This window comes from Thermothelomyces thermophilus, chromosome 6, assembly GCF_000226095.1.
Source record: "Thermothelomyces thermophilus ATCC 42464 chromosome 6, complete sequence".
Lineage (NCBI taxonomy): Eukaryota > Fungi > Ascomycota > Sordariomycetes > Sordariales > Chaetomiaceae > Thermothelomyces > Thermothelomyces thermophilus.
The window spans coordinates 2,892,664-2,914,533 of NC_016477.1; the positions used below are offsets into that span (position 1 = coordinate 2,892,664).

At 54.3% G+C, this 21,870-nt stretch overlaps 8 protein-coding genes across 8 annotated transcripts; 6 read left to right on the top strand and 2 right to left on the bottom strand.

The window, feature by feature from the left end:
• Positions 1 to 144: 144 nt before the first annotated feature.
• MYCTH_2135707 (uncharacterized protein) lies at positions 145 to 1,689 on the top strand (the record flags this gene model as incomplete). Its single annotated transcript, XM_003666193.1, has 3 exons — positions 145 to 438; positions 492 to 627; positions 1,568 to 1,689. Coding segments are annotated over 3 exons (552 nt in total), but the record flags the coding sequence as incomplete, so codon positions are not given.
• Positions 1,690 to 1,868: 179 nt separating this feature from the next.
• Positions 1,869 to 3,063, top strand: MYCTH_2310773 (uncharacterized protein). The gene is made up of 3 exons (XM_003666194.1): positions 1,869 to 1,949; positions 2,008 to 2,444; positions 2,512 to 3,063. The coding sequence occupies exons 2-3, from the start codon at positions 2,210 to 2,212 to the stop codon at positions 2,646 to 2,648; spliced, it is 372 nt and encodes a 123-aa protein (XP_003666242.1). The 5' UTR covers positions 1,869 to 1,949; positions 2,008 to 2,209; the 3' UTR covers positions 2,649 to 3,063.
• Positions 3,064 to 3,122: 59 nt separating this feature from the next.
• Positions 3,123 to 3,845, top strand: MYCTH_2120909 (uncharacterized protein; the record flags this gene model as incomplete). Its single annotated transcript, XM_003666195.1, has 4 exons — positions 3,123 to 3,167; positions 3,210 to 3,468; positions 3,521 to 3,684; positions 3,810 to 3,845. 4 exons carry the CDS (start codon positions 3,123 to 3,125, stop codon positions 3,843 to 3,845), a joined length of 504 nt encoding a protein of 167 aa, XP_003666243.1.
• Positions 3,846 to 4,695: 850 nt separating this feature from the next.
• MYCTH_89981 (uncharacterized protein) lies at positions 4,696 to 6,988 on the bottom strand (the record flags this gene model as incomplete). Its single annotated transcript, XM_003666196.1, has 5 exons — positions 4,696 to 5,650; positions 5,706 to 5,860; positions 5,949 to 6,049; positions 6,304 to 6,655; positions 6,830 to 6,988. 5 exons carry the CDS (start codon positions 6,986 to 6,988, stop codon positions 4,696 to 4,698), a joined length of 1,722 nt encoding a protein of 573 aa, XP_003666244.1.
• A 2,834-nt stretch (positions 6,989 to 9,822) lies between these two features.
• Positions 9,823 to 10,858, top strand: MYCTH_2112984 (uncharacterized protein; the record flags this gene model as incomplete). Its single annotated transcript, XM_003666197.1, has 4 exons — positions 9,823 to 10,188; positions 10,348 to 10,393; positions 10,425 to 10,612; positions 10,820 to 10,858. 4 exons carry the CDS (start codon positions 9,823 to 9,825, stop codon positions 10,856 to 10,858), a joined length of 639 nt encoding a protein of 212 aa, XP_003666245.1.
• Positions 10,859 to 12,818: 1,960 nt separating this feature from the next.
• MYCTH_2310778 (uncharacterized protein) lies at positions 12,819 to 13,736 on the top strand. The gene is made up of 2 exons (XM_003666198.1): positions 12,819 to 13,450; positions 13,513 to 13,736. Exons 1-2 carry the CDS (start codon positions 12,954 to 12,956, stop codon positions 13,589 to 13,591), a joined length of 576 nt encoding a protein of 191 aa, XP_003666246.1. The 5' UTR covers positions 12,819 to 12,953; the 3' UTR covers positions 13,592 to 13,736.
• Positions 13,737 to 16,791: 3,055 nt separating this feature from the next.
• Positions 16,792 to 18,151, bottom strand: MYCTH_2120910 (uncharacterized protein; the record flags this gene model as incomplete). Its single annotated transcript, XM_003666199.1, has 4 exons — positions 16,792 to 16,953; positions 17,096 to 17,233; positions 17,276 to 17,794; positions 17,960 to 18,151. 4 exons carry the CDS (start codon positions 18,149 to 18,151, stop codon positions 16,792 to 16,794), a joined length of 1,011 nt encoding a protein of 336 aa, XP_003666247.1.
• Positions 18,152 to 21,564: 3,413 nt separating this feature from the next.
• Positions 21,565 to 21,771, top strand: MYCTH_2069148 (uncharacterized protein; the record flags this gene model as incomplete). Its single annotated transcript, XM_003666200.1, has 1 exon — positions 21,565 to 21,771. A coding segment is annotated over one exon (207 nt), but the record flags the coding sequence as incomplete, so codon positions are not given.
• Positions 21,772 to 21,870: the final 99 nt, after the last annotated feature.

Genomic DNA, 21,870 nt, shown 5'->3' on the forward strand with positions numbered 1-21,870 from the left:
CATCATCCAATTAGTAGATATATGTGTGGACGCCTTGTGCACAGCGCGCGAACTGGAATTCTGCAAGATCTCTGCATATAGCGCTAGCAAGCGCTGCACCTCTCCTCAGCCATACTAGTTGCCTTGCTACCTTTTCTCGTCACGATGCAGGACTTTCTCAACCTTATTTCCTTCTCCTCTGGCGTGTGCTTCTTCGTCTTCAGGATCGCAGTTATACTTCTCTCGAGACGCCACTCCAACCACAGAAGGACTAAAACGGGGATCTCCGTACGTCCACCTGTCTACACCGCTCGTCCGAAGACTTTTGACTTTGTCTGGATCTTCCACCACATAGCTGTCTTTGTCCCCGATGCAGTCTTGTTCTTCATTGGGCGATCGCTCGGGTATCCCTTTGGGAATATTGCCGCTGCTCTTCGTGTGTATGGAAGTCTTTCGGCGGTGAGTCAGTGAACACGGCGTGTCCGGTTTTTTCTTGCTAATGGTTCGAGCAGACCCACTGGGTTCGTCTTTGGCCGCAATCACGAGTGTGGGCGCTGTGGCTGTACATTGCTGCAGCCGTCATCTTCCTCGCGGGGCTCATTGGGGCCGTCTTTCTCCCTACAGATAGCCACCGCACGGCTGCGACATGTACGATAGTTACGATCATTTGTGTGTGGTCTGTGGGCGAGGCTGTGGCCAAGATACGGGAGACAAAAGGGATTATATCGCAGCAGGCGCTATAGAAGTGGTATGTTCTCCTGGTGGCGTCGGCTTTCCCTATCGTCGGTGCCTGGGCAGCCTGGTCGTTGCCTTATGAACTACATCTTCCGGTAAGTGCCTGCTGAAATGGCTGCAAAGCTAGCGCTAAAGCTACAGATTCTCTGCTTTCCTTGCTACCTGGTGGAGCTGGCGTGGCTCATTTGCCTTAGGGAAACGATGTGCCTTTGTGCGCTTTATGTCCCGACGCTTTCGAGGCCTGGAACGAACTGCCAGGGCAACGCAGACCTCGATTTATACCCCGGGCCTCGGGAGGAGCTCGATTTTATTTGCGTAGGCTTGAGCTCGACGGCGACCCTCGTGCCTAAGAGCTTGTCCGACAGGTCGTGCTCCGGAAATGCGGCGTCGGTCCGCTAAGTGAAGGCGGGTATTTCAAATCGGGCGGGGCCATGCGGCGGAGTGGGCCCCAGAATGCATGAACGCGGGGCGCGGAGCGGAGAGTCCGGGAGGCCGAGGCCGACCGGACGGGATTCCCAGAGCCGCCGTCTCGTAAATGGCACCAGTTTTTCTCTATTTCTGTCTAATATGTAAATGATTTTCCAAATAAAGCGCTTAGCAACATCCATCGCGTCACGCCATGTAGCCGAGGATCTGAACTGGGCACCCCAGCGCACCTTGCCAACAGAACCGACCCTTCAAGCTTGAACCGCGATCCCGTATTCCCGCCCGCCGATCTATATCCGTCTATTCATTCCTATACACCTACCCTGCAACTATTTGTACGTCTCTTGGTGCTGTCAAATAGTAGCCTTCTGCTGGATTCCGTCCTAGACCCCTGCCTCTCTGACTGTTTTGCGCACAAAAAGCCCAGCGCGCCCGCACGATCCTGCGTCCCCGCTCCCGTCGCGCAACCCGAAGACCATCACCGGCAACGTTTTCGGCGTCACATTGACCCGTTCGGATACGCGCATCTTCGCGGTTACCGCCGGCTCAGTCGCCTAGCTGGCTGGTGTGTTGTTAAACAGTCCACGCACCCAACCCCCTTGACACCTCCACCTCTCCCATATTTTCCGCGACTCCTTTCTCGCTCTACGCCTCAATCCACACACGGTACTTAATGCACATATCGTCACGGAACTGCTGAAATGTATCGGCTGCGATTTGACAGGTCTGTTATGCTTTGCACCATTGACTCTTCATGGTTCTGAACTAGAGTAGGGATACGGGCAAGCCTGGCACTTCCGCCACCGCCGAGGCCAGTTCAAGAGACTCCTATTTACTCCGCCCTCTTCCGCTACTAAGAAAAGAGACAGATTGCCACCAATACACTGCCCTATACGCCCCAGCTTCGGATCTAACAACTGGCGAATTGACAGCAATACAACACTAGCCCCAGCAGCAGCACCATGAACAGTATCACCACGACCAGCTACCAGCACTCCGAGAAAGCAATCCTGTCCCCTATGGAGATAACAATCACCCGCAGCACCCGTACCTCGGCGTGTCGCCGAGTATGGTACCACTGAGCATCGCAGAGGCCCTACCGGTCGATCCGGCTCTTGCCACGGTCGGCGGTTGCGCCTCTCCTGTCCTGCGCCCGGTGCCTGTCCGTGGAGTCATGCCTCAGCCGGCGATGAACTCTCCGGCCGCTGTATCGGCCGTTCGGGTTCTCCGGAAGAATGTTTCTTGCCCTGCCTGCGGCAAAACTGGCCTACGCGCGACGTCCCTGAAGCGCCACCTTCGGACGCGTAAGTTTACCTTCCAGCCTTCTATCTGCTATATTTACGAGCGCGTGACTTAATGGTTTTGCGGCAGACTCCGGGGACCGGCCGTACAAGTGTGACCTGTGCCACAACACCTTCACTCGCAGCGACACCCGCAACTGGCACTTTCAGAGGTGCTCCGTCCGCCACGGCAACCCGACTGGTGCGAGCCACGCGCCTCACCCCTAAGCGTACGCCGAAAAGAATGCGGCTGCCCGACAGAACCCTATAGCTTCGGTGAATTCGGGCGCCTGCTCCGTGGGGCGTTTGTGAGACGGAGGGGCGGGACAAAACGGGCCCGGTTGATAGGTCGGGGCATCTCGGAACTGCAGCGTCGGTCAATAGTCGGAGCGGCATGTACCTCAATGGATGGATGCTAGACATGCGCTAGAGATCCAAAGAGTACAAAATGACAATTGATTCGCTTAGGGGCGAGGGCGGGGGCGAAGGAGAAAAGGGATTGAGGTGGATAATACGAATGGTTTTCCAAGGAAAAAGCCACATTTGCCGGAATAATTACACATGTATAGTAGCGCACGCCACGCGTCTATTTATATAAATAAGTCTCCCACTTAGTTCCAGTACCCTCGACCGTAAACATCTTCATTCCAATATTGCTATGCTTAGCGGGTCAGAGTTCTTCATCAGTTCCCGTCGCCAACCATGTGCCACGGGCATCCCCGTCACCACTCTTGCAGCCACCAATCCGTGACATAGCACTACTGCCCGTCGGCCCTCATAAATTTGGAGACAGGTTATCAGACGCCATATCCTAATGTATCGTTTGCGGTGTCCCAGCCATTAATAGCAAGCTGCCCGCTGGCAAACTGTGACTTTCGCAGCGCAGGAGGCGGCGAATGGACATGTTGCAAATGTGGAGGGCGGAATACCAGCGGGTGGTGCAGCAACATGTCACGCAAGCCGGAATGGGAAAAGAATCCCGTCACGAACGAATGGGAGTGGATTGAGCGTTGCGACCATGGGTGTTGCCGTAGCTGTGGCAAGGCTGGTAAGTTCGCAGTTTGCTCGACAAAGCATTCTATTCCTGACATGGTTTCCAGGTCCGGCGAACACTAGCGAGCTGGATGAATCTGGCCATCCTACTGGCCGCCTCCCTTCCCATAGGCCCGGAGCTCCCAATTCTCGATCTGGTTTCACTCCACCGGCCGCTGAAGCGGTGATTCAAACCTCCCTGCCCGGATCGGGACGTGAGGCTGAAAACGAGGTCGAGCGCGAACTTCGTTTATTCCAAGATAAAGTCAAGACGGAGATGGACCGGATCAAACGCGAAAAAGGCAGCGATCTGTCTAAATCGGAGATATGGAAATACCGGGGGAGATATCTTCACAGGCACACCGAGATTCTTCGACGCCATCGCGTAAATAATTGTGATTACCCCCTGCGGAGAACGTTTTGGGACAACGTCAGCCTACCGATTTCAAGGCGCCCCTGAGACGAGATAGGAAGGGAACTCCGGCGATGACTGTCCGGACCCTCACTCCGGTGTCGACTCGTTTCACACGATGCCCGACGTGCTACAACCTGTAGCATGGGGACTGACGCGGTGCGGTCATTGCCGATAAGGCGATGGCGCAGAGTCGGGGGCCTGTGATGCGGTGTCGGCCGGCTAGACGGGTGCGGTCGGGGAGGAGTGGGGATTGCGGGTGGAGTCGTGTTGGCAGAGAGTGCCAAGGATGTATAGACGTACGGGCGCAGAGCGGAGAGCCAGGCGGCGGAGCACGACGGAACGGGATTCCCGGGGCCGGGCAACTCGCAATGGCACCATTTTTTCGGTATTTCTGCCTAATAATGAAATTAAATTTCCAGAGACAGCATCCCAGCGCGTCACGCAATGCCGTTAAGAATCCAAACTAGGCACCCCAACCCTTGAGGCAGGCGGCAGGCCGTAGACGGGTTGTTGGTTGTGCTGCTGTTGGTGGTGCCGCTGGTGCTGGTAGGTGTATTGGTAGGCGGGTGCATAAGCACTGCCGACCCCGAGAGTCGATGCATGCCAAGCTTGACCCATGAGATCGGCAGAGCGTTAGCTGGTGTCTGCCCCGACAGGGCTTCGAGTCCTCACTCCCAGGTTCAGCAGCACTTCGCAACCCAGATGGCAGGCAGCATTCCTCGAGCCTCCCTGAGTCAACGTATATAAACTGGCATTTGGGAAGGCGACTAGAATCTGGTCCACGCCGAATGCAGGCGCTTGTCTGCACACACCACACAATGCAGGCAATCACGCGGTGACACCCGCGTCAGGCAGCTCCCCGTAGTCGACACTCTCCCCCGGGGCAGCGGTTACCTGTCCGCCCATTTCCAGTTCCAACTCGACATCGTACTCTGGGCTCACACCAAACCTCTTCGCCTCATTGTCAAACCGCAACCACTTCCCGTCTTCGCTCTCAGCAATCCGGCAACCCAGCCATACAACCCGCTCCTTCCTCTCCTCCAGCATGCTTGGGACCTCAAAGTATTTATCGTCATCATCGATCCTGTCCTCCGTCACGAACCACCCGTCAGGGAAGTACTTCTCAACCCAAGGAAAGCCTCTTATGGCGTAATCGTCCGGAAGCGGCCGCTTGCGCCGCCCGGCGCCAACACTGGGACCAGCGAGAGCAGTAGAATCTCCCTTCTCGCCACCCTCCGCAGTAGCGCTCACTCCCTTTTTGCTCCCCGGGAATTGCTTACTCTCCACGAGCTGAGCCAAGCCCGCAGCCTGCGAAACGTTAGACACCGGGGCTGCAGCAGCGGTAGACGGCGACGAAGAACTTGGCGATGAGCCATTCAACAACGTATTGAGCATGGAAGCCGTAAGCTTCCAGGGGAAGTGGGGCGCCACGTGTGCCATAGCGTCGGGGCAGAAAGTCAGGTAGTAGACGAAGACTAGCGTGACATGAAGAAAAGGCAGAATGTTATTGTCACCGAAACGACGGCATATGATGTCGTATGTGCCGGTGAAAAGGCGCAGGGCGTTGGAAAGTTGCGTGCTGGTCGAAACTGTGGTGTCCTTGGTGTCGTTCTCCGACGATACGGACTGCGCGGCCGGGGCTTCCTCCATGGGTTGAGCCCGGGTGTCGTTGGCGGCGTCGCTCGGCCTGAGGCTTGAGAATGCCTTGAGAGCTGCGGTGATGGGGTTGTTGTTGTCACTATAGCCAGTGATGGCGCAAATGTTAGAGATCGCCATGTGATATCTAATCCCGCAAAGTCAATCTCTACCTATAGCCGAATGTAGATCATTCTACATACCCTGATTCAATCCAGCGCCGCGCGGAGCGGCCGATATGATTATCTAACGACTGAAAGACCGCCTCCATTGAGGCATCTAACTTGTCTTGCTGCTTGCCGCTGAACAAGATGCCGTGCGTCTTTACAAAGTTGAGCTCGGTCGGCGGGAGCCTTGCCTACTGCGGGTGGAAGGTACTAGACATGAGGGGCTCGTAAAGCGTCATCACGCTCTCCCGTGTAGACAAGAAGGGAGTCTCGACACACAGCGACTTCGAATAGTAGCAATGCTGCTACAATGCGTTCGGGCGAGCGAGGATGGCCAAGTGGTGATAAAGACGCCCCGTGGTTGGGGCCTTGTCGGAAGCCTGGGAGTACCAATGGCGGCTCACTGCGGTCCACACTTCTCGGTCACGGATGTCGTCGTCCTCAATCGCCATGCGGTAGCGACCAAGATCGCCGAGGCACTCGATCTAAGTGTCCTCAAAGGCGGGCACCGTCTCGTATAACAAAGCCATCATCGAGTAGGCCATGTATATAAACGTAAGCATGTGGTCTAAGCTCGCCGAAAGGCGATACCGTAGAAGCTCGAGGAAGCTGTGAATCCCATGCCGCCACATACGGGCAGGCATGGCGTACTTTGCCGCCAGCCTCCGCAGCGCTGGGCTTGCTGACGGGTGCTGGGATGCGAGAAAGAAGTCATGGTGTTCGTGGAGCAAAGTGCGGTGCAGCGCGATGAGAGCTTGCCACTGGTCATTGTTGAGCCGGTTGGCAGGATCGTTCTGAGAACTCTGGTTGTTATCGACTTCGATGCACTTGCTCTCGACTATCACAAGTCCAGCGTAGATGCCCTTCACTTCGGCCACCAATTGCTCCTGCAAGATAGGGCGAGTCTCGGGCTGTTTGATAAGCTCTATAGTGTCATCGTCCGCTGCCGAGGGCGGGGCAGCGCCCCTAGCTGATGTTGAACTGGACTAGCGGTGCGGTTTTGTGTGGGTGGCTGACGAGAGGCGCTGGCGGTGGTAAGTAGCCACATTGGCTTTGTCGTAGGTCCGCGGCCGAGCGACAGGCGTGTCCTGGTCCGGGCTCTAAAGCTGGCCTTTCTTAATCGATCCCCTGTCGAACTCGGCCTGGTTGTCGTCGGCTACCGGGTTGGCAGCGAGCCGAGCTTTAGATCGCTTCGGCGGCGAAACACTGCGCGACCTGGAGCCCTCCCGCCTTGAGCTCGGGGTTGGGCTAGTGTTGGTATCTTTGGGTACCCTGGATGATTGCCGCAGGTGTCTCTTCCACTTCTCGGTAAGATCCATTTTCGAGATGGGTAGGGAAGTTGACCACTCTAGGGCTCGTTTCGGGTTGCGATGCGCCGATTCTAGGCCTGTGGTCGGGCCTGACCAACTACTGAAGGCAGTCGAGAGGAGGGTATAAGCAATGCATACAGGAAGAGAAACTATAAGGAGAGAGACATATACTTCAAGTTCGCGCACCACCATCCACCCCTATTCGCTTTATCGCTCTAGCGTCGTTGCCTTATTGCCTTCTTTGCCTTGCTGGCAGTGCGTGCAACGTGGCTGATCAAGTAATGACGGAATCCGATGTGAAGGTCCTAGATACCAACAGGCCCCGTTCGCCCTGGTGTTTACTACGCAAGACCGCAGAGGCCAATTATCGTGGCTCTATTGCGAAGCAGACGGCGCGAAATACGCGAACCAGAACTCCGACGAGCAGGTCTACAAATGCAAGACGACAGTCCGCCGCTGGGGCGGCCGAAGGGGCCAGGACACAGGGACAAGGCATCTAGCGGTCTGTATAGTGCGCAGACCGAAAATGAGAGACGGGACACCCAAGGGTTTGCCCCGTCCTACAAGTCTACGCCCGGCTCAAGGGCATAGGAAGACCAGGTCACAACGAGCACCTCAGCGTCAAGGTTCTATAGCTACAAACAGGGGCCAGCCACAGGATCTGGTTCAATTAGCGGTCGAGGTACCTCAAGGTACTAGCGATACGATCACACCGAGACGAGCGTATATTTTCACACCCGTTCCACAGCAAACCCCTCACCGCTCGAGTCTCCTCCCCTGACACTCGGAGCTTCTTGCCCCCAAGGACACAGGGAGGCACTGCGTAACAGCCTGGCAGGCAGCCTGCCGAGGCCTCGCCCCCTGCTGACCGGCTGTCCAGGCACTTGTTTGAGGTATTCAGCATGGAGCGGGATGTCTGCGGGCGGCCGCAGAGGGCTTGGCTCCGGTGTCACGTCAACTCCATGTGCCTCGATCGGCCGTCAGGTAATTGTCGCCATTGTATCGCTGTGCGAAGGCGGACCAGGTCTCGTGGTGAGGCTGTCCGCGGACGGGAACTGCGATACACGGGAGCTTGTCACGTTCCTACCCCTTCAACATACGCCTCATCACCCAAGCCCCTCCCCCGGTAGCTCGGAGCTTCTTGGCGCTGTGTTTGTACCATGCAGGAGCGCCGAGGTACTCCCCGGGCATTGCGCGAGTTACGCTGCCGTCCCTCTTCGAGCTCCGTCGAGTCGAGGATGTGAACCAGCATTTGGTTCACGCAATGGGCGACGCCGCCAGGGGCGACCAGAACCGGACCACGTAGAATACAGGTGCTTGCAGCGGAACCGAGCCGGGAAGTTGCGCTACTGGTGTCGTTCGCGGGAGGTAGCATAAGAGACGGAAACGACGAGGAGCGATTTACAGATGGGCCGGCGGGGTGAGTGGGATTGGACATGGCTCAGCTAGAGGGGATAGGAGAAGCGGTTGAATCTAAGTGAGGAGGGGCTATGTTCATCTTATTCCATCTATCTACGCACCGTAAGCAGCAGGCTCCAAATCCGCCTCAATTACGCCTTGGTCTCCTGCATCAGCGGCTCTTTCTTAGCAGCGTCGGCGGCGATTTTTCCTTCTCGAACCTCTCGGTACCCCGATCAAAAGCCTTCCTAAATGACGGGACCAACATCTCATCCAACTGCGGTGCACTGGGCGCACCCCCCACAATCTCTACGGCCAGCTCCCTGAAATACTCCTGTGCACTGGGGACGATGCGAGCTACGAACTCGAGTGTATCCACTAATAAGCCAGGGGCTAGTAAACGACTCGGCCTCAAAGGAGCGTTAGGGAAAACACGTACTTTGGGGAAGCACCGTTGTGTTATGCGGAGACTCTTCTTGTTTGAAGTCGTCGAGAGCGCGTTTAAAAGCCTTCTGAAAGGAACGGATTAATTTCGTGGTAAACTGCCTGGGTACCCGATTCTTGAGGTCTTTAGCGAAGATCGATTGCGCTATGCGACCAATCTGGTATGGCTTCGCTATGACGCATCGTTTGTAGGCTTTATAAGCCACTATTAGTTAAAAGCTCGAAGTCGAGCAAGTATCCGGGAGGACATACCTGGTGAAGGGATAGGTTTACCTGGAAACAAAATTGCATGCAGCTCTTCGTAGGAGTTAGCCTCATCGAGTTCCTTGAGACGGTCGTCAGCATACGGGCAAAGGTGCGGGGAACGGTCCATAGCGTCTAGTGAACTCCGTCAGGAGCCTGATGGTGAGATGATGGAGGAAGAGGTCTTCGGAAGGAAGGCGAACTCTGAACCTTAAGAAGACAATCTTGTCCGGCCGCCTTAGGTGCACGGGCCGAGTTCACACCACCTAATTAGGTAATACTTACCGAGGATTCTCCCCTGCCTTGACGAAAGACTGGGTTGTGGAAGGGAGAAAATGTGAGGAGGTTCGGATAAGTGGTGTCCAGATTCACGTCCGCAACATTGGGTCCTTTCCCACACCATGATGGTTCGGGTTGATTCCACATGTAACGTCAGAACCCCTGTTCAATACCTTCTGAACAGGGATTTCCTCACTTCTTCAACCCCCTGGACGCTCACTTCTGGGCGCTCGGGTAGTAATCACACCCAGAACGCCATGAGGATCCGGCAAGCCGAGAATCATCCCGTGCTGCTCGGGACAAAGCCACGGCCCCTGACAAATGCCAATGATCATCCAACCACATCCAATCCGGTGTATACATATATCTCTAGACGCCTTGCACACAGGGCGCGAACTGCGCTTCTGCAAGATCCGCATATGCACTGCGCCTCTCTACAGCCACATTAGTTGCCTTGTTGTCTGCCTCTTTTCGTCCCAATGCAGAGACCTCTCGACCTTGCCTGGAGGCTGCGAATCGGCGCTTTAGCTTCCACCCTGTTCCTAAGCGTTTTTAGTGTTGCGGCGGTAATTCTGTTGAGACGCCGATCTAACCACGAAGGGGCTCGAATGGGTATCTCAGCATTTTCAGTCGTTTACACCGCTTGTCCGAAGGCTTTCGACTTCCTCTGGGTCCTCTACGTCTCGGTTGTTGTCGTCATCTCCATCACTCTTTTTACAGCCGGTCTCATATATACAAACAACAGCGCCCTGGCCGAGGGCGCAGACGTATTTTGGATACAGCGCCGCGGGGATCTCTTAGGAAATGTTACCAGCGCTTTTCTAGTCTACCGTAATCTTTCGGAGGTGAGTCAGCGAATCCGGCGTGTTAGGCTCTTTGTCGCTAACGGTTCTAGTAGGCCCACTAGGTTCGTCTTTTACTGCATTATCGGATTGGGGCGCTATGGCTGTAGCGTGGCACATTTGCTTTCTCGGGACGAATTTGGAACAAAGTATACGTTCTAGGCTAGAGACCGGAAATGGCAACTTCGGAGCGAGTGGCTTGGAATTGGTATGTAAGAACTGCCAACAAGACAACGCAGACGTCAAGCTATACCCCAGGAGTCGGGACGACTTCGATTTCCGTTGCAAGGGTTCTGGATCGACTGCGTGCCTCGTGCCTGAGAGCTCTTCCGACAGCTCGCTGCCCCGAGAATGTGGCGGCGGTCGGGTAAACGGATGCGGGGACTACGGACCGGGCCGGACCATGCGGCGGAGTGGGGCCGAGAATGTATGAACGTCCGGGCGCGGAGCGGAGAGCCGGGAGGTGAGCACGACCGGACAGGACTCCGGAGACGAGCAACTCGCAATGGCACCATCTCTTCAGTATCCCTGCCTGCTTAGATAGATAATGGAAATCACTTTCTAAAAGGAGGGAAGGGAGCGCAAGGCCAAGGGGGATTTTACTACTAGCTCTTGACATACTGTAATTATCAAGACAGCGGACGTCCGCGGTCGCGCATTGAGGCGTGATTAGATACCGTAGTGGTCCTTGTAGGTCTAGACGGACGAACATGCATGTGCTCATTTGGTTCCCAGGGTAACCGGATTTGTTTACTATCCCTAGGACTTGGAAAACAAATTACGCGCTTCGGTCCGTCTTCGTGCCCTGCTATAGCGGTACGAGTAGAGGAGAGAGTAAGTCTGCAGACCGGTGCGAGGCCGTGGATTCAGTCTGGCAAAACGGCGGTTACCTTCGCACTATCTAGGGTCTCTGAAGCCGGGATGGGGAGATGGGACTTTCAGTTGAGATGAGAGCTTACCTTGAGTCCGCTATCCCGGGATGCCGATCCACTCTCTCCGTTGGCCACGTCGCCTACGCATTAGCGCGCTTTCAGTCTCGGTTCCATCTTCGGCCTGCCCATTCTCATCATCCCGGCTGCAAAATGGAGATTCGGGTAAGCCTCCCGGGCCTAGCCCTCAGAGACCTAGCTAGAGCTTCAGGGGGTGGTGTCCAATCAAGCGCGCGGCATGCCGCCCACGTTGAGTGATTAGCTGTTTAGCTCGTTAGGTCATTCTAAGGTTCTCCACACTAGGGTTGGCCGGAGTGCTGGCCAATCACTTGGCACCTCCCACTCTTCCTTAGGAGATCGCTTCGACCCGCAACAGCCTTGACGCCACAGACCGGGAGCCAATCTGCATCAGAGCGGTCGGCGTACAGACCGCCATGCTTGGTCATATACAGTGAACGACCCGGCACGGGGAGGCGTCGTTCGCCTAGCTGTCTAGGCTGCACCTTCGACCCATTGTGGGCTTGGAGAAGTGGCAAGTGGTGATGATATTATGTCAATGGCGAAAACGAAGTGATTAGTAGTTGGGTCAGCGAAAAGCGAAGCCTGGTGTTGTCTGTTCTTTTTGGAGGCTACGGAGGCCGTAAAGGTCTCTCGAACCGACGTTTTCGCGTCCCGCGCTTAGCGGGTCTTCTGGCCCCTGCAGCGATCCAGCGGCGCAGGAGCCCTACCTACTGTGGGGCGCGGCGCATCGATCCGCGCCGGGTTCTTTCGAAGAGGAATGGGCGAAGAGGATAGGCGAATCGGAACTGGCAATCCGCAGCTGCAGAATGATAAGCCCCCTAAGCGAACCCTGGCCGCCGGTCGCCTAGTCGATCTGTTGGTGACTTCCATACTATATAGAAATTTGGGGGAAAGCGGCCGCTCACTAGGTAACTTATTGGATGAGCAACTAGTTTGCTTGTGCAGCTGATCGTGTGGGTCGGCTGCAAGACCCCGCAGACTGCTCCTGTTGCCAGGTCAAGAGCTGCTTCAACATACCCCAGTAGGATATCAGAGGCAGAACGCGGGATTCTGCCAGCCGAATTGGCTCACGATACTGGGAGTGGGAAAGTTTGTTTCAACTTGTAGGGTGTCTATAAGAACAGTACGCTAATGTACCAGCCATTGCCCCGTCGCCACCCTTGTGTGCGTTGATCCAGGATTCCACATTAAATGCTTGGCGCGATTTACCTAGATGCACTTCATTCTGGCACCAAAGCAATTGTGCATTGGCCTTATAGGATGCCACCGGTCGTCAGATGCAGGGCCTCGCCCTTGCAGCCTGCTGCAACGATCCTACACGTCCTAGGGCCTTTTTAAGTCCTCGGAGTAATGATGAGAGCGGTCCGAAAGGTCGGGGCAATTGCTAAAGGGGATCCTTATGCAAGACAAAATGTTGCGTAGCCCCTGGAAGAACGAGCTCGCGGGCTTCCGCGTTCCTGATCCATTGCATGATGTACTGTGAAGTGGATGCAACCCCTACACGCCCCCGGCGTCAGAAGTACCTAGCGCTAACCACTCCTGCCTAGGTAAGGTATCCGGGCTCAAGCGGCAGTGCCAGCAATTGCGATTGCCGTTCGGGCAATTAAATTTATATTCTGGGTGCCCTCAAACTTGCGGTCCCCTTTTCCTTTTGAGCTGAAAGTGGTTTCTTCAACGTACCCTTGAGCAACCTCTGTCTGCGGGCTCCTGCATGTCACTTGGATCCGTCAAGCCCTCGGCACACAAGCACTCCCTCTTCTCTCAACTTGCTAGGACGCGAAGCAAGCATTTCTTCAGATCCACCAAACCCTTGCCGACATGATAAATATCGCCTCGCTTCTCGAGAGAGGCAATCCGAATGGGTCCTCCATGTGTCCCGCTCAGCAGCCACCATCCGCCTCGTTCCCCGCGGCCGCAGCCGTAACGGTGGCCCCAAATGGCCCGCCACCGGCTCCTTTCGCCGTAGCAGCTGGCCCGTCACCCCTCGGCGTTATAGGTGGGGCCGGAGCTAGCAGACAAAGTGTTTCCGTTGCACCTGGCTCCGCGGAACCACAAGCGGCGGGGTCAGATTTGCAACCTAGGAGCACTACTGGGAAACGAAGCGTGCCACCGCGCACGGCCGAGCCACCGGCAAAGAAGCAGAGCAAGTGGTCGGGTGAGGAGGACGCCCGGCTCATCCAGCTCCGTGGCAGGAACATAAAACAGAAGGGCGTCTCTACGCACCTTTTGGGCCGGAGCTCCGTCAGTTGTCGTCCTGAAAGACACAACGAGTGGAGTGAGGAGCATAAGAATACGCTCGCACGGTTGTACGAGAAGTGAGGAAAACCCCTTTTTCAAAGCTCTCCCAGCGTTTGGCATGAGGCTGATCTCCTTCCAGGCTCAAACACGAGATGTGGACGAAGCTGGCCCAAGAACTGGGAGTCCCCTGGCGTGCCGCCGAGGCTATGCACTGGTAGCTAGGTGAGGCTGATATAGAGAGGCGCGCGCGACTGGTTTCATTCTCTATATTTTCGAACGAACCGAACGGCCGACAACGAATCTCCCCCGTCCCCACGGCCACGGCCACTCCCAGTCACACGATCGCCTACTAGGCGACTCCGCCAGGCTTCCCTGGCCGCGCCGGAGGCTCCTATCAGCAGCACCACCACCCATCACCCCCACCCATCACCCCGGTCACCCCCGCGGCTCTGACCGGCGGCCGGCCCCGCTATCACTTCGAGTGCGCGCAGAGTTTGCAGCGACAGCTTCAACAGCAGCAGCAGCAGCAGGAGGAGGAGGGTGGTTGGAGGGCTACCACGCAGATAGGCCCCCCGCCTGGGCGGATCGAACACGCCGGACCCGGAGACAATTCCGGGCGCTCGTCGCCGACCCCGTCCACCAGCTCGGCGGCCTCCGCCTCGTCAGGGCCATCGCTAGCCACGACTGGCCTGTCGTTCTTCACTTTGCCGCCTACGCATCCTGCAAGCCGGAATCCCACGCTTCCCGCGTCGCCATCCCCTCCGCAAAGCGCGAGTCTTTCGTTCCCGAGCACCGATTCGGGCCCCACCTGTATATCCGATCTTCCCCCTCCCACGTCTCCTGTCATGGGCATCTCGAACCTCCTCAATCTCAAGTCCTGGCCAGCAGCTAGCGATGTACCGTTTCCGGACAAAACCGCACATCGGCCTCTTCCTGCATCGCGCCCCATCCGTCGCCCAACAACGCCTACAGCCTCTACGAGCGGCCGGTCCCGATCCCAGTCCCTATACCGTGTCCTGAAAGTCACCCCATCCCCTCTCCGCATTCATCGCTCTTCCACTCCACCACGCCCAGCCACCTGCGGACCGGAGCATGCAACTGATCAGCGCTGAGCCCCGCTTTCCCAGTCCTTCACTAGCGCCTGATTCCAAACCCATAAGCAGAAAACGAGTAGCATGATGGTGCAAATGCCTATTAAAGTTTCTACAGCATTCAAAGCCTAAAACGACCATGTCTCGGTACGAAGTCTTGACGCCTCGCAAGCACACAGTTATAATGCTGACGGCTCCCATAGGACAACCCCGCCTTCAGCCTCTTCAGCGGAACCGCAGGTGGAGAGTCTAAGCGGACAACCTTGTCGCGGTGCAAGACGCTCTCAACGAGGTGATCGAGAACCAACGCAAGTTGATAGAAAAGATGCAGGAAGTCTTGTCAAACCAACTGAGAGCGGAGAAAAGGCTGGAGGCTTTGAACGCCAGTGTACTCCGGGTCTCAGACGCTTTCGAAGGCGTAAGACGGAAAGTGAAGGAAGCATGAATGCTTGCAATTAGTGAGGACAAAGTGGACCGGTACACCGACGCCATTGTTTTGAGTTGGCCGGGAAGAATCAATGGTGCCATGGGTTGCTGGGAATGGACGTAATTCCATAGAGATTGTATTAGCACCAATTGTCCTTGGAAGGCTGCAGCTACATGGCGACACATATAAGCCCCTCTGATTTGATTACTTATAAGTGATCCTTTAGTAAGTGGGCCTGAGAATGGAACCAGCTGCTCTGCTCATAGGTTGTTGAGTGGTGCAGGCGATGAGGAAAGAGCGGAATTGCTACGTCAAAGGGTAGGAGGATACGGGGTTAGACAGCCTATAAGTTGAAGAAGTTCGGAAGTAGCATCTTGAAAGCACAGGGGCTCAATCGCCGGTCAAACAATCCGATGCTCGCGTACTGTGTTCAACTCGCGTAAAGATGCAAGACCTACACTGATGCGCGACGTGGCGTCAGTGCTTGCCTCCTCGGATAAAGGGTTTCCCAGATGCCCTGGCAGACGAAGCCACTTTCTTTTGCTCTCGACCGTCCTCTATCCACCCTTTCCTCCTTTCCTTCGCTCGACGCCTGCCCAGCAAATCACGGCTTCCCTTCGAGAACCTGGGGGTCTCGAACCACATCCTCGGCGCATTTATATCCCTTCTGCTAGCACTTTAGTTGATGTGCAAGGCAACAATCATGTCCGAGCTGCCGTTTTACAGCTATCACCAGTGCCGGGGATGCCGAGGCCTCCAACATCCATCCACCAAAGAGCGGGATTATGACCACTGGAAGCTGGATGATAGCGGCCGAGCGCTAGCGATACACAACCTCTCGGAACAAGTGGGAACTAACGGCTAGTGTTTTCAGTATGGAGTGGATTGCTATAAGGACGTCCAAGCCATGACGAATCCCATTCTTACTGCTAGACTACATGGCGAGACATTTTGGCCAAGCGCATCAGAGATAAACCCCTAGCATGCTCGTCCCGGCTCCTCCCAGATTGTCTCGGGCCGCTTGGCACATCATCACCAAAACGCAGCGAAACGCGCTCAACGACAGATTGCAACTCCTTCGTGAAGTCGTCTTCGTCCTTTCCTTGCTTCTGAGCCATCTAACCGCGCTTCCTCTTCCGACCTTGGCCGTTTGGGCTGATCGAGCCAAGAGGTTGGCGAGCGCGCAAGTCTGCCCGCTCAAAATCGATAACCATGAGTGTCCCGCTGATTGCGTCGTATAAGATGTTACGAGGCTCTACGTCGACGTGGAGGACCTTTAGCTAATGAAGTTCGGCATACGCCTTGGTTGCCAGATCTATGGCGCGTGTCTTGTCAAGTCTGTCGATGTATCTGGACAGGGGCTGCCCGGCCTAGCTAAGCAGCAGAAAGTGCTTAAACTGTCGGCCATCAAAATAGTATAGCAGAACCAGATCTATTAGGCCAAGGCATATAGGGATGTGCTTTCCCTGCGTATAGTATAACTAGTCGTAAATATCCTTCTTATACGATAGACGCCGGAGGTTTTCCCTCTCTATACCTTTGGCAACAAGCGTATATCCGTAAGCCGATAGTAGAACCTTGAAGAGCGACCTAACAGCCCTAGATAAGTATAATGGGGTAGAGTCCGTATCAGGCCCGCGGTCTTTGGCCAACTAAGCTTGAAGGGAACGTTAGAACTCGACCTGGCTAATGTGTCTTAATCCGTATCTACCAGCGTTAGGGTAGTTCTAGTCTATTGGTCCCCTAGATACCACCCTACGGAGGCATTGATACGTATAGTACGGCTGGCCTTGTATTCTTTGTTGTACTAGCCCGCCCTGCCGCCCCCCTCCTCTATCACGCTGACCTTGTCATTTACCGGAACCGGTGCCAGACGTCGCAGACTTCTTTCCGGAGCGAGTCAGCCGATCTGTACTCGGAGAAGGAGGGGTACCTTCTTCGTCATCATCATCTCGAGAATGGCCTTTAGTGTCGGTCTGGGAGCAATGCGAACGAGTTCGAATAGGCGAGCGTTTGAAGCCGCGCCAACGCTAGGGTTTGTATGGGGTAGCATGACGTTTGTCTTTGCGGACCGTTTCGGGGATTTTGCTCAGTATATCATCGTACTCTACGTCCCAGGTACCAAGTTTCTCAGCAGCGTCGTACCAGGTCTGTAGAGGCGGCGACGTACGGAGAGCTTGGACAATGAAGGCGAAGACTTATACGACGGCCGTACGGTGAAGCCTGTTCTTGTCGTCATTAAGAACATCCTGATTCGGTATGTACAAGTGATAGTAGACCATGGCTAGGTCATCCGGGATGTGCAAGAAGACGAAGGCCTCCCCAGTACAGACGTACCCGTACTAAATGCCCTTCCTAACCATGTAGGAGAAGAGTTAGGTGACAATAGCAGTAGCAAGCCGCTTCGCTGCGAATGCGAAGCCATCGCCATCCTTGTTTATCACGTCTCGCTCCGGTTGGATTTCGGAGACTAGGCCTATGACTAACTCTTCCCGGCTCAGCTTGTACGGCGCTTTGTACTCGATTGCTATCGCGGGGACCTTTGCGCCATCTGACGTTTTGTATATACAGAACTGGTCTGCCCGATTGCCCTTCCCTCTCGCAATACGGCGGCGTTTACGGACCGCTGCGGACGTTGCAAGCGCTGGCTCCCCAGCACTGCCCGCGGAGAGAGGCGTGCGCTCTGGATGTTCGGAGGGACTACTATCCATGGTGCCGAGATTTGTATGACTCTCGAATGTGATGGTTCTACGCAGGCCAATACTAGCTCTAAGCACCGGGTTTTCGTATACCGCATCAACCAGCTTTTGTACTACATTCTTAACAGTGTCGCGCTCGTAGTACCGGAGACCGTGTTCGCTATTGATGGGTGTGATGAGAGAAAGCACATAGTCTAGCTGGTGCTAGGATGGGAACATTTCTTAGGAGGTGAAGGACGGCTCGAAGAGTTGGTGCCAGATTTCCTCTTGCCTTTCTGGAAAGTCGTCCCACGGAAGAATTCGCCGGGGATAATTTCGACCGACAGGATTAGTGGTTTCGCCCTATGTGGTCAAGGAACGGTCGGTTACTACCTCGATGGCAAGATTGAGAGTGTGACAAGCCTCAAGATAAGGCTCCAGTCGCAGTGGCCGTGATTTTTCCGCGACCTCTTCTGCTTTTTTGCGACGGCGTTGCTCCTCCGACGCACGGCTCTCGGCTTCTTCGCGGAGGCGCCGCTCATATTCAAGAGCCTGTCGCAATCTCGCAATCTCGTCCTCCATCGCGACCCAGATGTTAAGGCCCTACGATATGAGCGGCGATGATGATGATGGAATCTTTGTTAGGTTGGGATTCTGAGGGATTCGGTGTTGGGCGAGGCTCCTTGTTAGCCGCGTGGTCACACTCTAAGCACTTGGACGCTATTGGTGGACTGCCGCGCTTGCCGTGGTTTCACCGAAACAGGCAGCCACCCCTAACCCTAGTGTGTCACTGGAACTGCGGTTGATAGAAAGTGGGCGGGAATTGTCCAAAGAGATGGGAGGACTGTGGTCTTGAATGGTTTCGTCTTGAACGGTCATCATTCGGGATGGGGACCGCAGTTGAAGACTAGGCGACAGAATGTTCCGGAAGTCTTGCACTCGTCACGTCTGCTGATACGGGTGTGGTCGTTTTGGCGCGCACGCGAGCAGGAACATCAAGTGGGGTTTCAGAACGCGATGTCAACACCCATGCACGTGATCTACAAACTCTGTTGGCAAGCACTCGCCTCGTGCACGAAGTTGACCTTGCTTGAATGTGGCGCAAGCGCCATTTCGCGATGATACACCCATGGTCAGCGCAGGTATCTGTATTACTCAGCGCTTCCAAAGGTGGCGTCGGCATTGCCCTTTTGACATAGCTTTCTCTTGGACCACAAAAGGCACAGAAAGGGATCTGGATATTCCGACAAGAAGAACGCGCCCCGGCTGATTACGGTAGCTGCTTTCCCGCTGCAAGAATGTCTAGCACGCACCAGAGAACAAGTAATGTGCCGGTGCGAGAAGGCTTGTTTTCGCCATATATGAAAGGCATGGGAACACATGCCGGGAGGCAAAGGACGGGTCGAGCAGTCGATTCCAGATGTCCTCCTGCCTTGCGGGAAAGTCATCCCACGGAAGGATTTGCCGGGGATACACTCTACCGGTTCGACTGCGATGCTAAGGTCTCGCAGAGTTACCTAAGGCAAATCTGGCGCACGAGAAACAGAGGCGGAGGAACAAGGCAACGGGACTTGTCGTTACTACTACTACTAACGCTACCATCACTACTACCACTTCTAGATTGATGCAAAAAATCTAGCACCGACGCCTTTTGTCTTTGGCGATACCTGGCGCCAATGGAGCATCGACAAAGAGGTAGGTACTTACTCGCGGCATGGCCTAAGGGGTGCACCTTTTCAAGGCACTTGGATCTTGAAACAATCTCGCCGAATAGATGTAAGCAATGCTGCAGAGTCAGGCATATATAAAAACTATAAAAAAAAGCGCTCATTAAAGACCGTTGACCAGGAATCAGCTTGACCAGGAATCAACTCTTGGTCCGGTATAGCCAGTCGTAAATCCTTACTGCCAGAAAGCTTCAGTTTCCTACACCGTATCTTCAACTATTGCGTGACTCTAGAACAAACCTCCAGTAGCGCTATCGACGACCCGAACATAATCCTCAGGATATTTGGTAGAAGACTGGCCGTTGACCTTCCAGATCGGACGCCCGGTGAAAAACTCTCGCCTATGCCCTTTTAAGCTGCTAACACTAAGAGGCTTAGCTGTAACGACAGCCTGGTACCTGCGGAATCCCTAGACTATAAGTCTGTAGAGTACGTACTGTAAGGTGCACGTAGAACCTTCGACGGGGATGACCCAGCAGTCGATTAGGCAGTCTACGTTCCTGATATATTCGGGCTTACAGGCCTGAAACTGGAGCACCAACAAATATCGGCCGTCCTAGCAGAAGACTTAGGGACATTAATACTTGTCAGTATACCTAGTCGACTCGACAGTTAGAGTTGATTTAATATAAGACCCTGGCCTAATACAAGACTGTACTCGAGTCAATCAACACTAGGTAGGTATACAAACGTCACTTACCCGCAGAGCTTACGCGCTAGTTTCTGTTGTATATCGCGCAAGCTGTTAGCCTGCTAATCCTCCTCGTTAATCAGGTTTCTCTTTATTTCGCCGATTGCTACGGGATATCGCTAGTTACCGATATATACGCTATAGGTTGAGTCCACATTTTCCGAGATAGTAATCTCGCTCAGGGGCTTGGTGTAGCAGGTCTGAACGATAGCGGGATATCTGGCCTACGCCGCTATTACAATGTTGGAGATTTCTATGTGCTACTAATGTTCTACGTCAGACTCTGTCTCAAGTCTCTAGTACCGCTCGTTTAGTAGACGGGCAGGCTCGCTAGCACGTTTCTCTTCGTTATTATCGAGAGCTAGAAACGCCGGATCGAAAGGAGCGTAGACGGTGCCCTTATTGTCGATAGTCGTATAAACTGTAAGGTTTTATATCAGTAGGTATATCCGGGTCTATGTTTTATCTGTGTAAGATATAAATCGTAGGTTATAGAGGGTATTAGAGGGATGCTGGCTAATAAGATTGTAGGCAGAAGTTATTGCAGCGACAGTCGGCCGGTGTTCAGGCTGGAGGTTTAGAGTCTTCAGACTTCGAAATTTAGGATTTCAGGGTTACAAGTCGAAGGTAAACTATTCCTCAATTCCTGTAGATTTGCCGACTTGCAGAGTGAGACTGTAAGAGGAAGGACCGCAAACGGGAGTATAAGATAGAGCGAAGGAAAAGAAAAAAGACTAAGAGGGTATATTACAGTTTACCCCGCCCGTTGCGCGAGTTATTTCATCTTGCCCAGTAACGTACAGTCTCGTAGGCAGCAACTGGCTTACGGCCTAACGGGTGCAGGCAGGCAGCAACGCCTAGTTGCGTAGTATCTCAGCCCTGCAGGCTGCAGCAGGTATATTGTACGTGACAATCACGTATAGTTAGCGAAATTGGGCAAGACAAGACGACGTAAGATATACTTTACTGCAATCTGCTGCAACGACTTGAAAGCTAAAGCCAGACCCTATCCAGCTCTATACCTAAAACATTATATACCAACTAGTCTTACGCAATAGAGGCCGAAGACGACATTCTTATCGACCATGTTCCGTGTCCGCCTTCACTAGCTCGCAATTCCGAGATTTAGCTCCCTAAGTACCGACGTCGTAAGGAGCCAGAACGTTACTGGCTTTCAGCAGCTCGACTTGCTATAGCCCTACGCAAGCCGCCGACAAAACTTATTGTAAATATCGCGTTACAGGATTCCCCGTCGACCTATACTAATAGGATACCGTAGGGGCAAGCACTTCTAGTTCCGCACCTGTTACATCTCTGCGTATACTTCTCAAATTTCCGACTTATATCCCTATGTCCTGGGACTCCGGATCTGCCTGTCGACTATAGCTAGCTTCTTTATATCCGCTACCCGGCTCCTCCCTGCTTTTGCTCAGTCTTAGGTCCAAGCTGTCTTTCCGGAGTAGTTCCTTCCTGACCGTGCTGTACTGAAGATATAGAAACCCAGCGAAGACCAAGAAATCATAGAAGAATATTTTTATACCGAAGTTAAGGCGTATTAACGGCTCAACCCCCTATAGGGCGCCATTATCCCCAAGTTTTACGGCCTTCTACGCTACAACGGAACAAGGGCTATACTTCTCGAGTATTTGGGGGGCATCTCGCTGTCCGCGCCCGAGGGCGTAACCATAACCTTGGAGGAGCTGTCAAGTTTGCTACAGCTATACTACCAAGCATTCTACGCCTTTGACGTACATCAAGATAACGCTAACTTGTCAAACTTTTAACTTGTAGATAGCAAAATAAAGATACTGGATCTCAAGAGCGCTATATTTCATTACTCCGCAGATCAAAGGGCAACTTTCCTGGCGTCGAGTGTTTGCTAC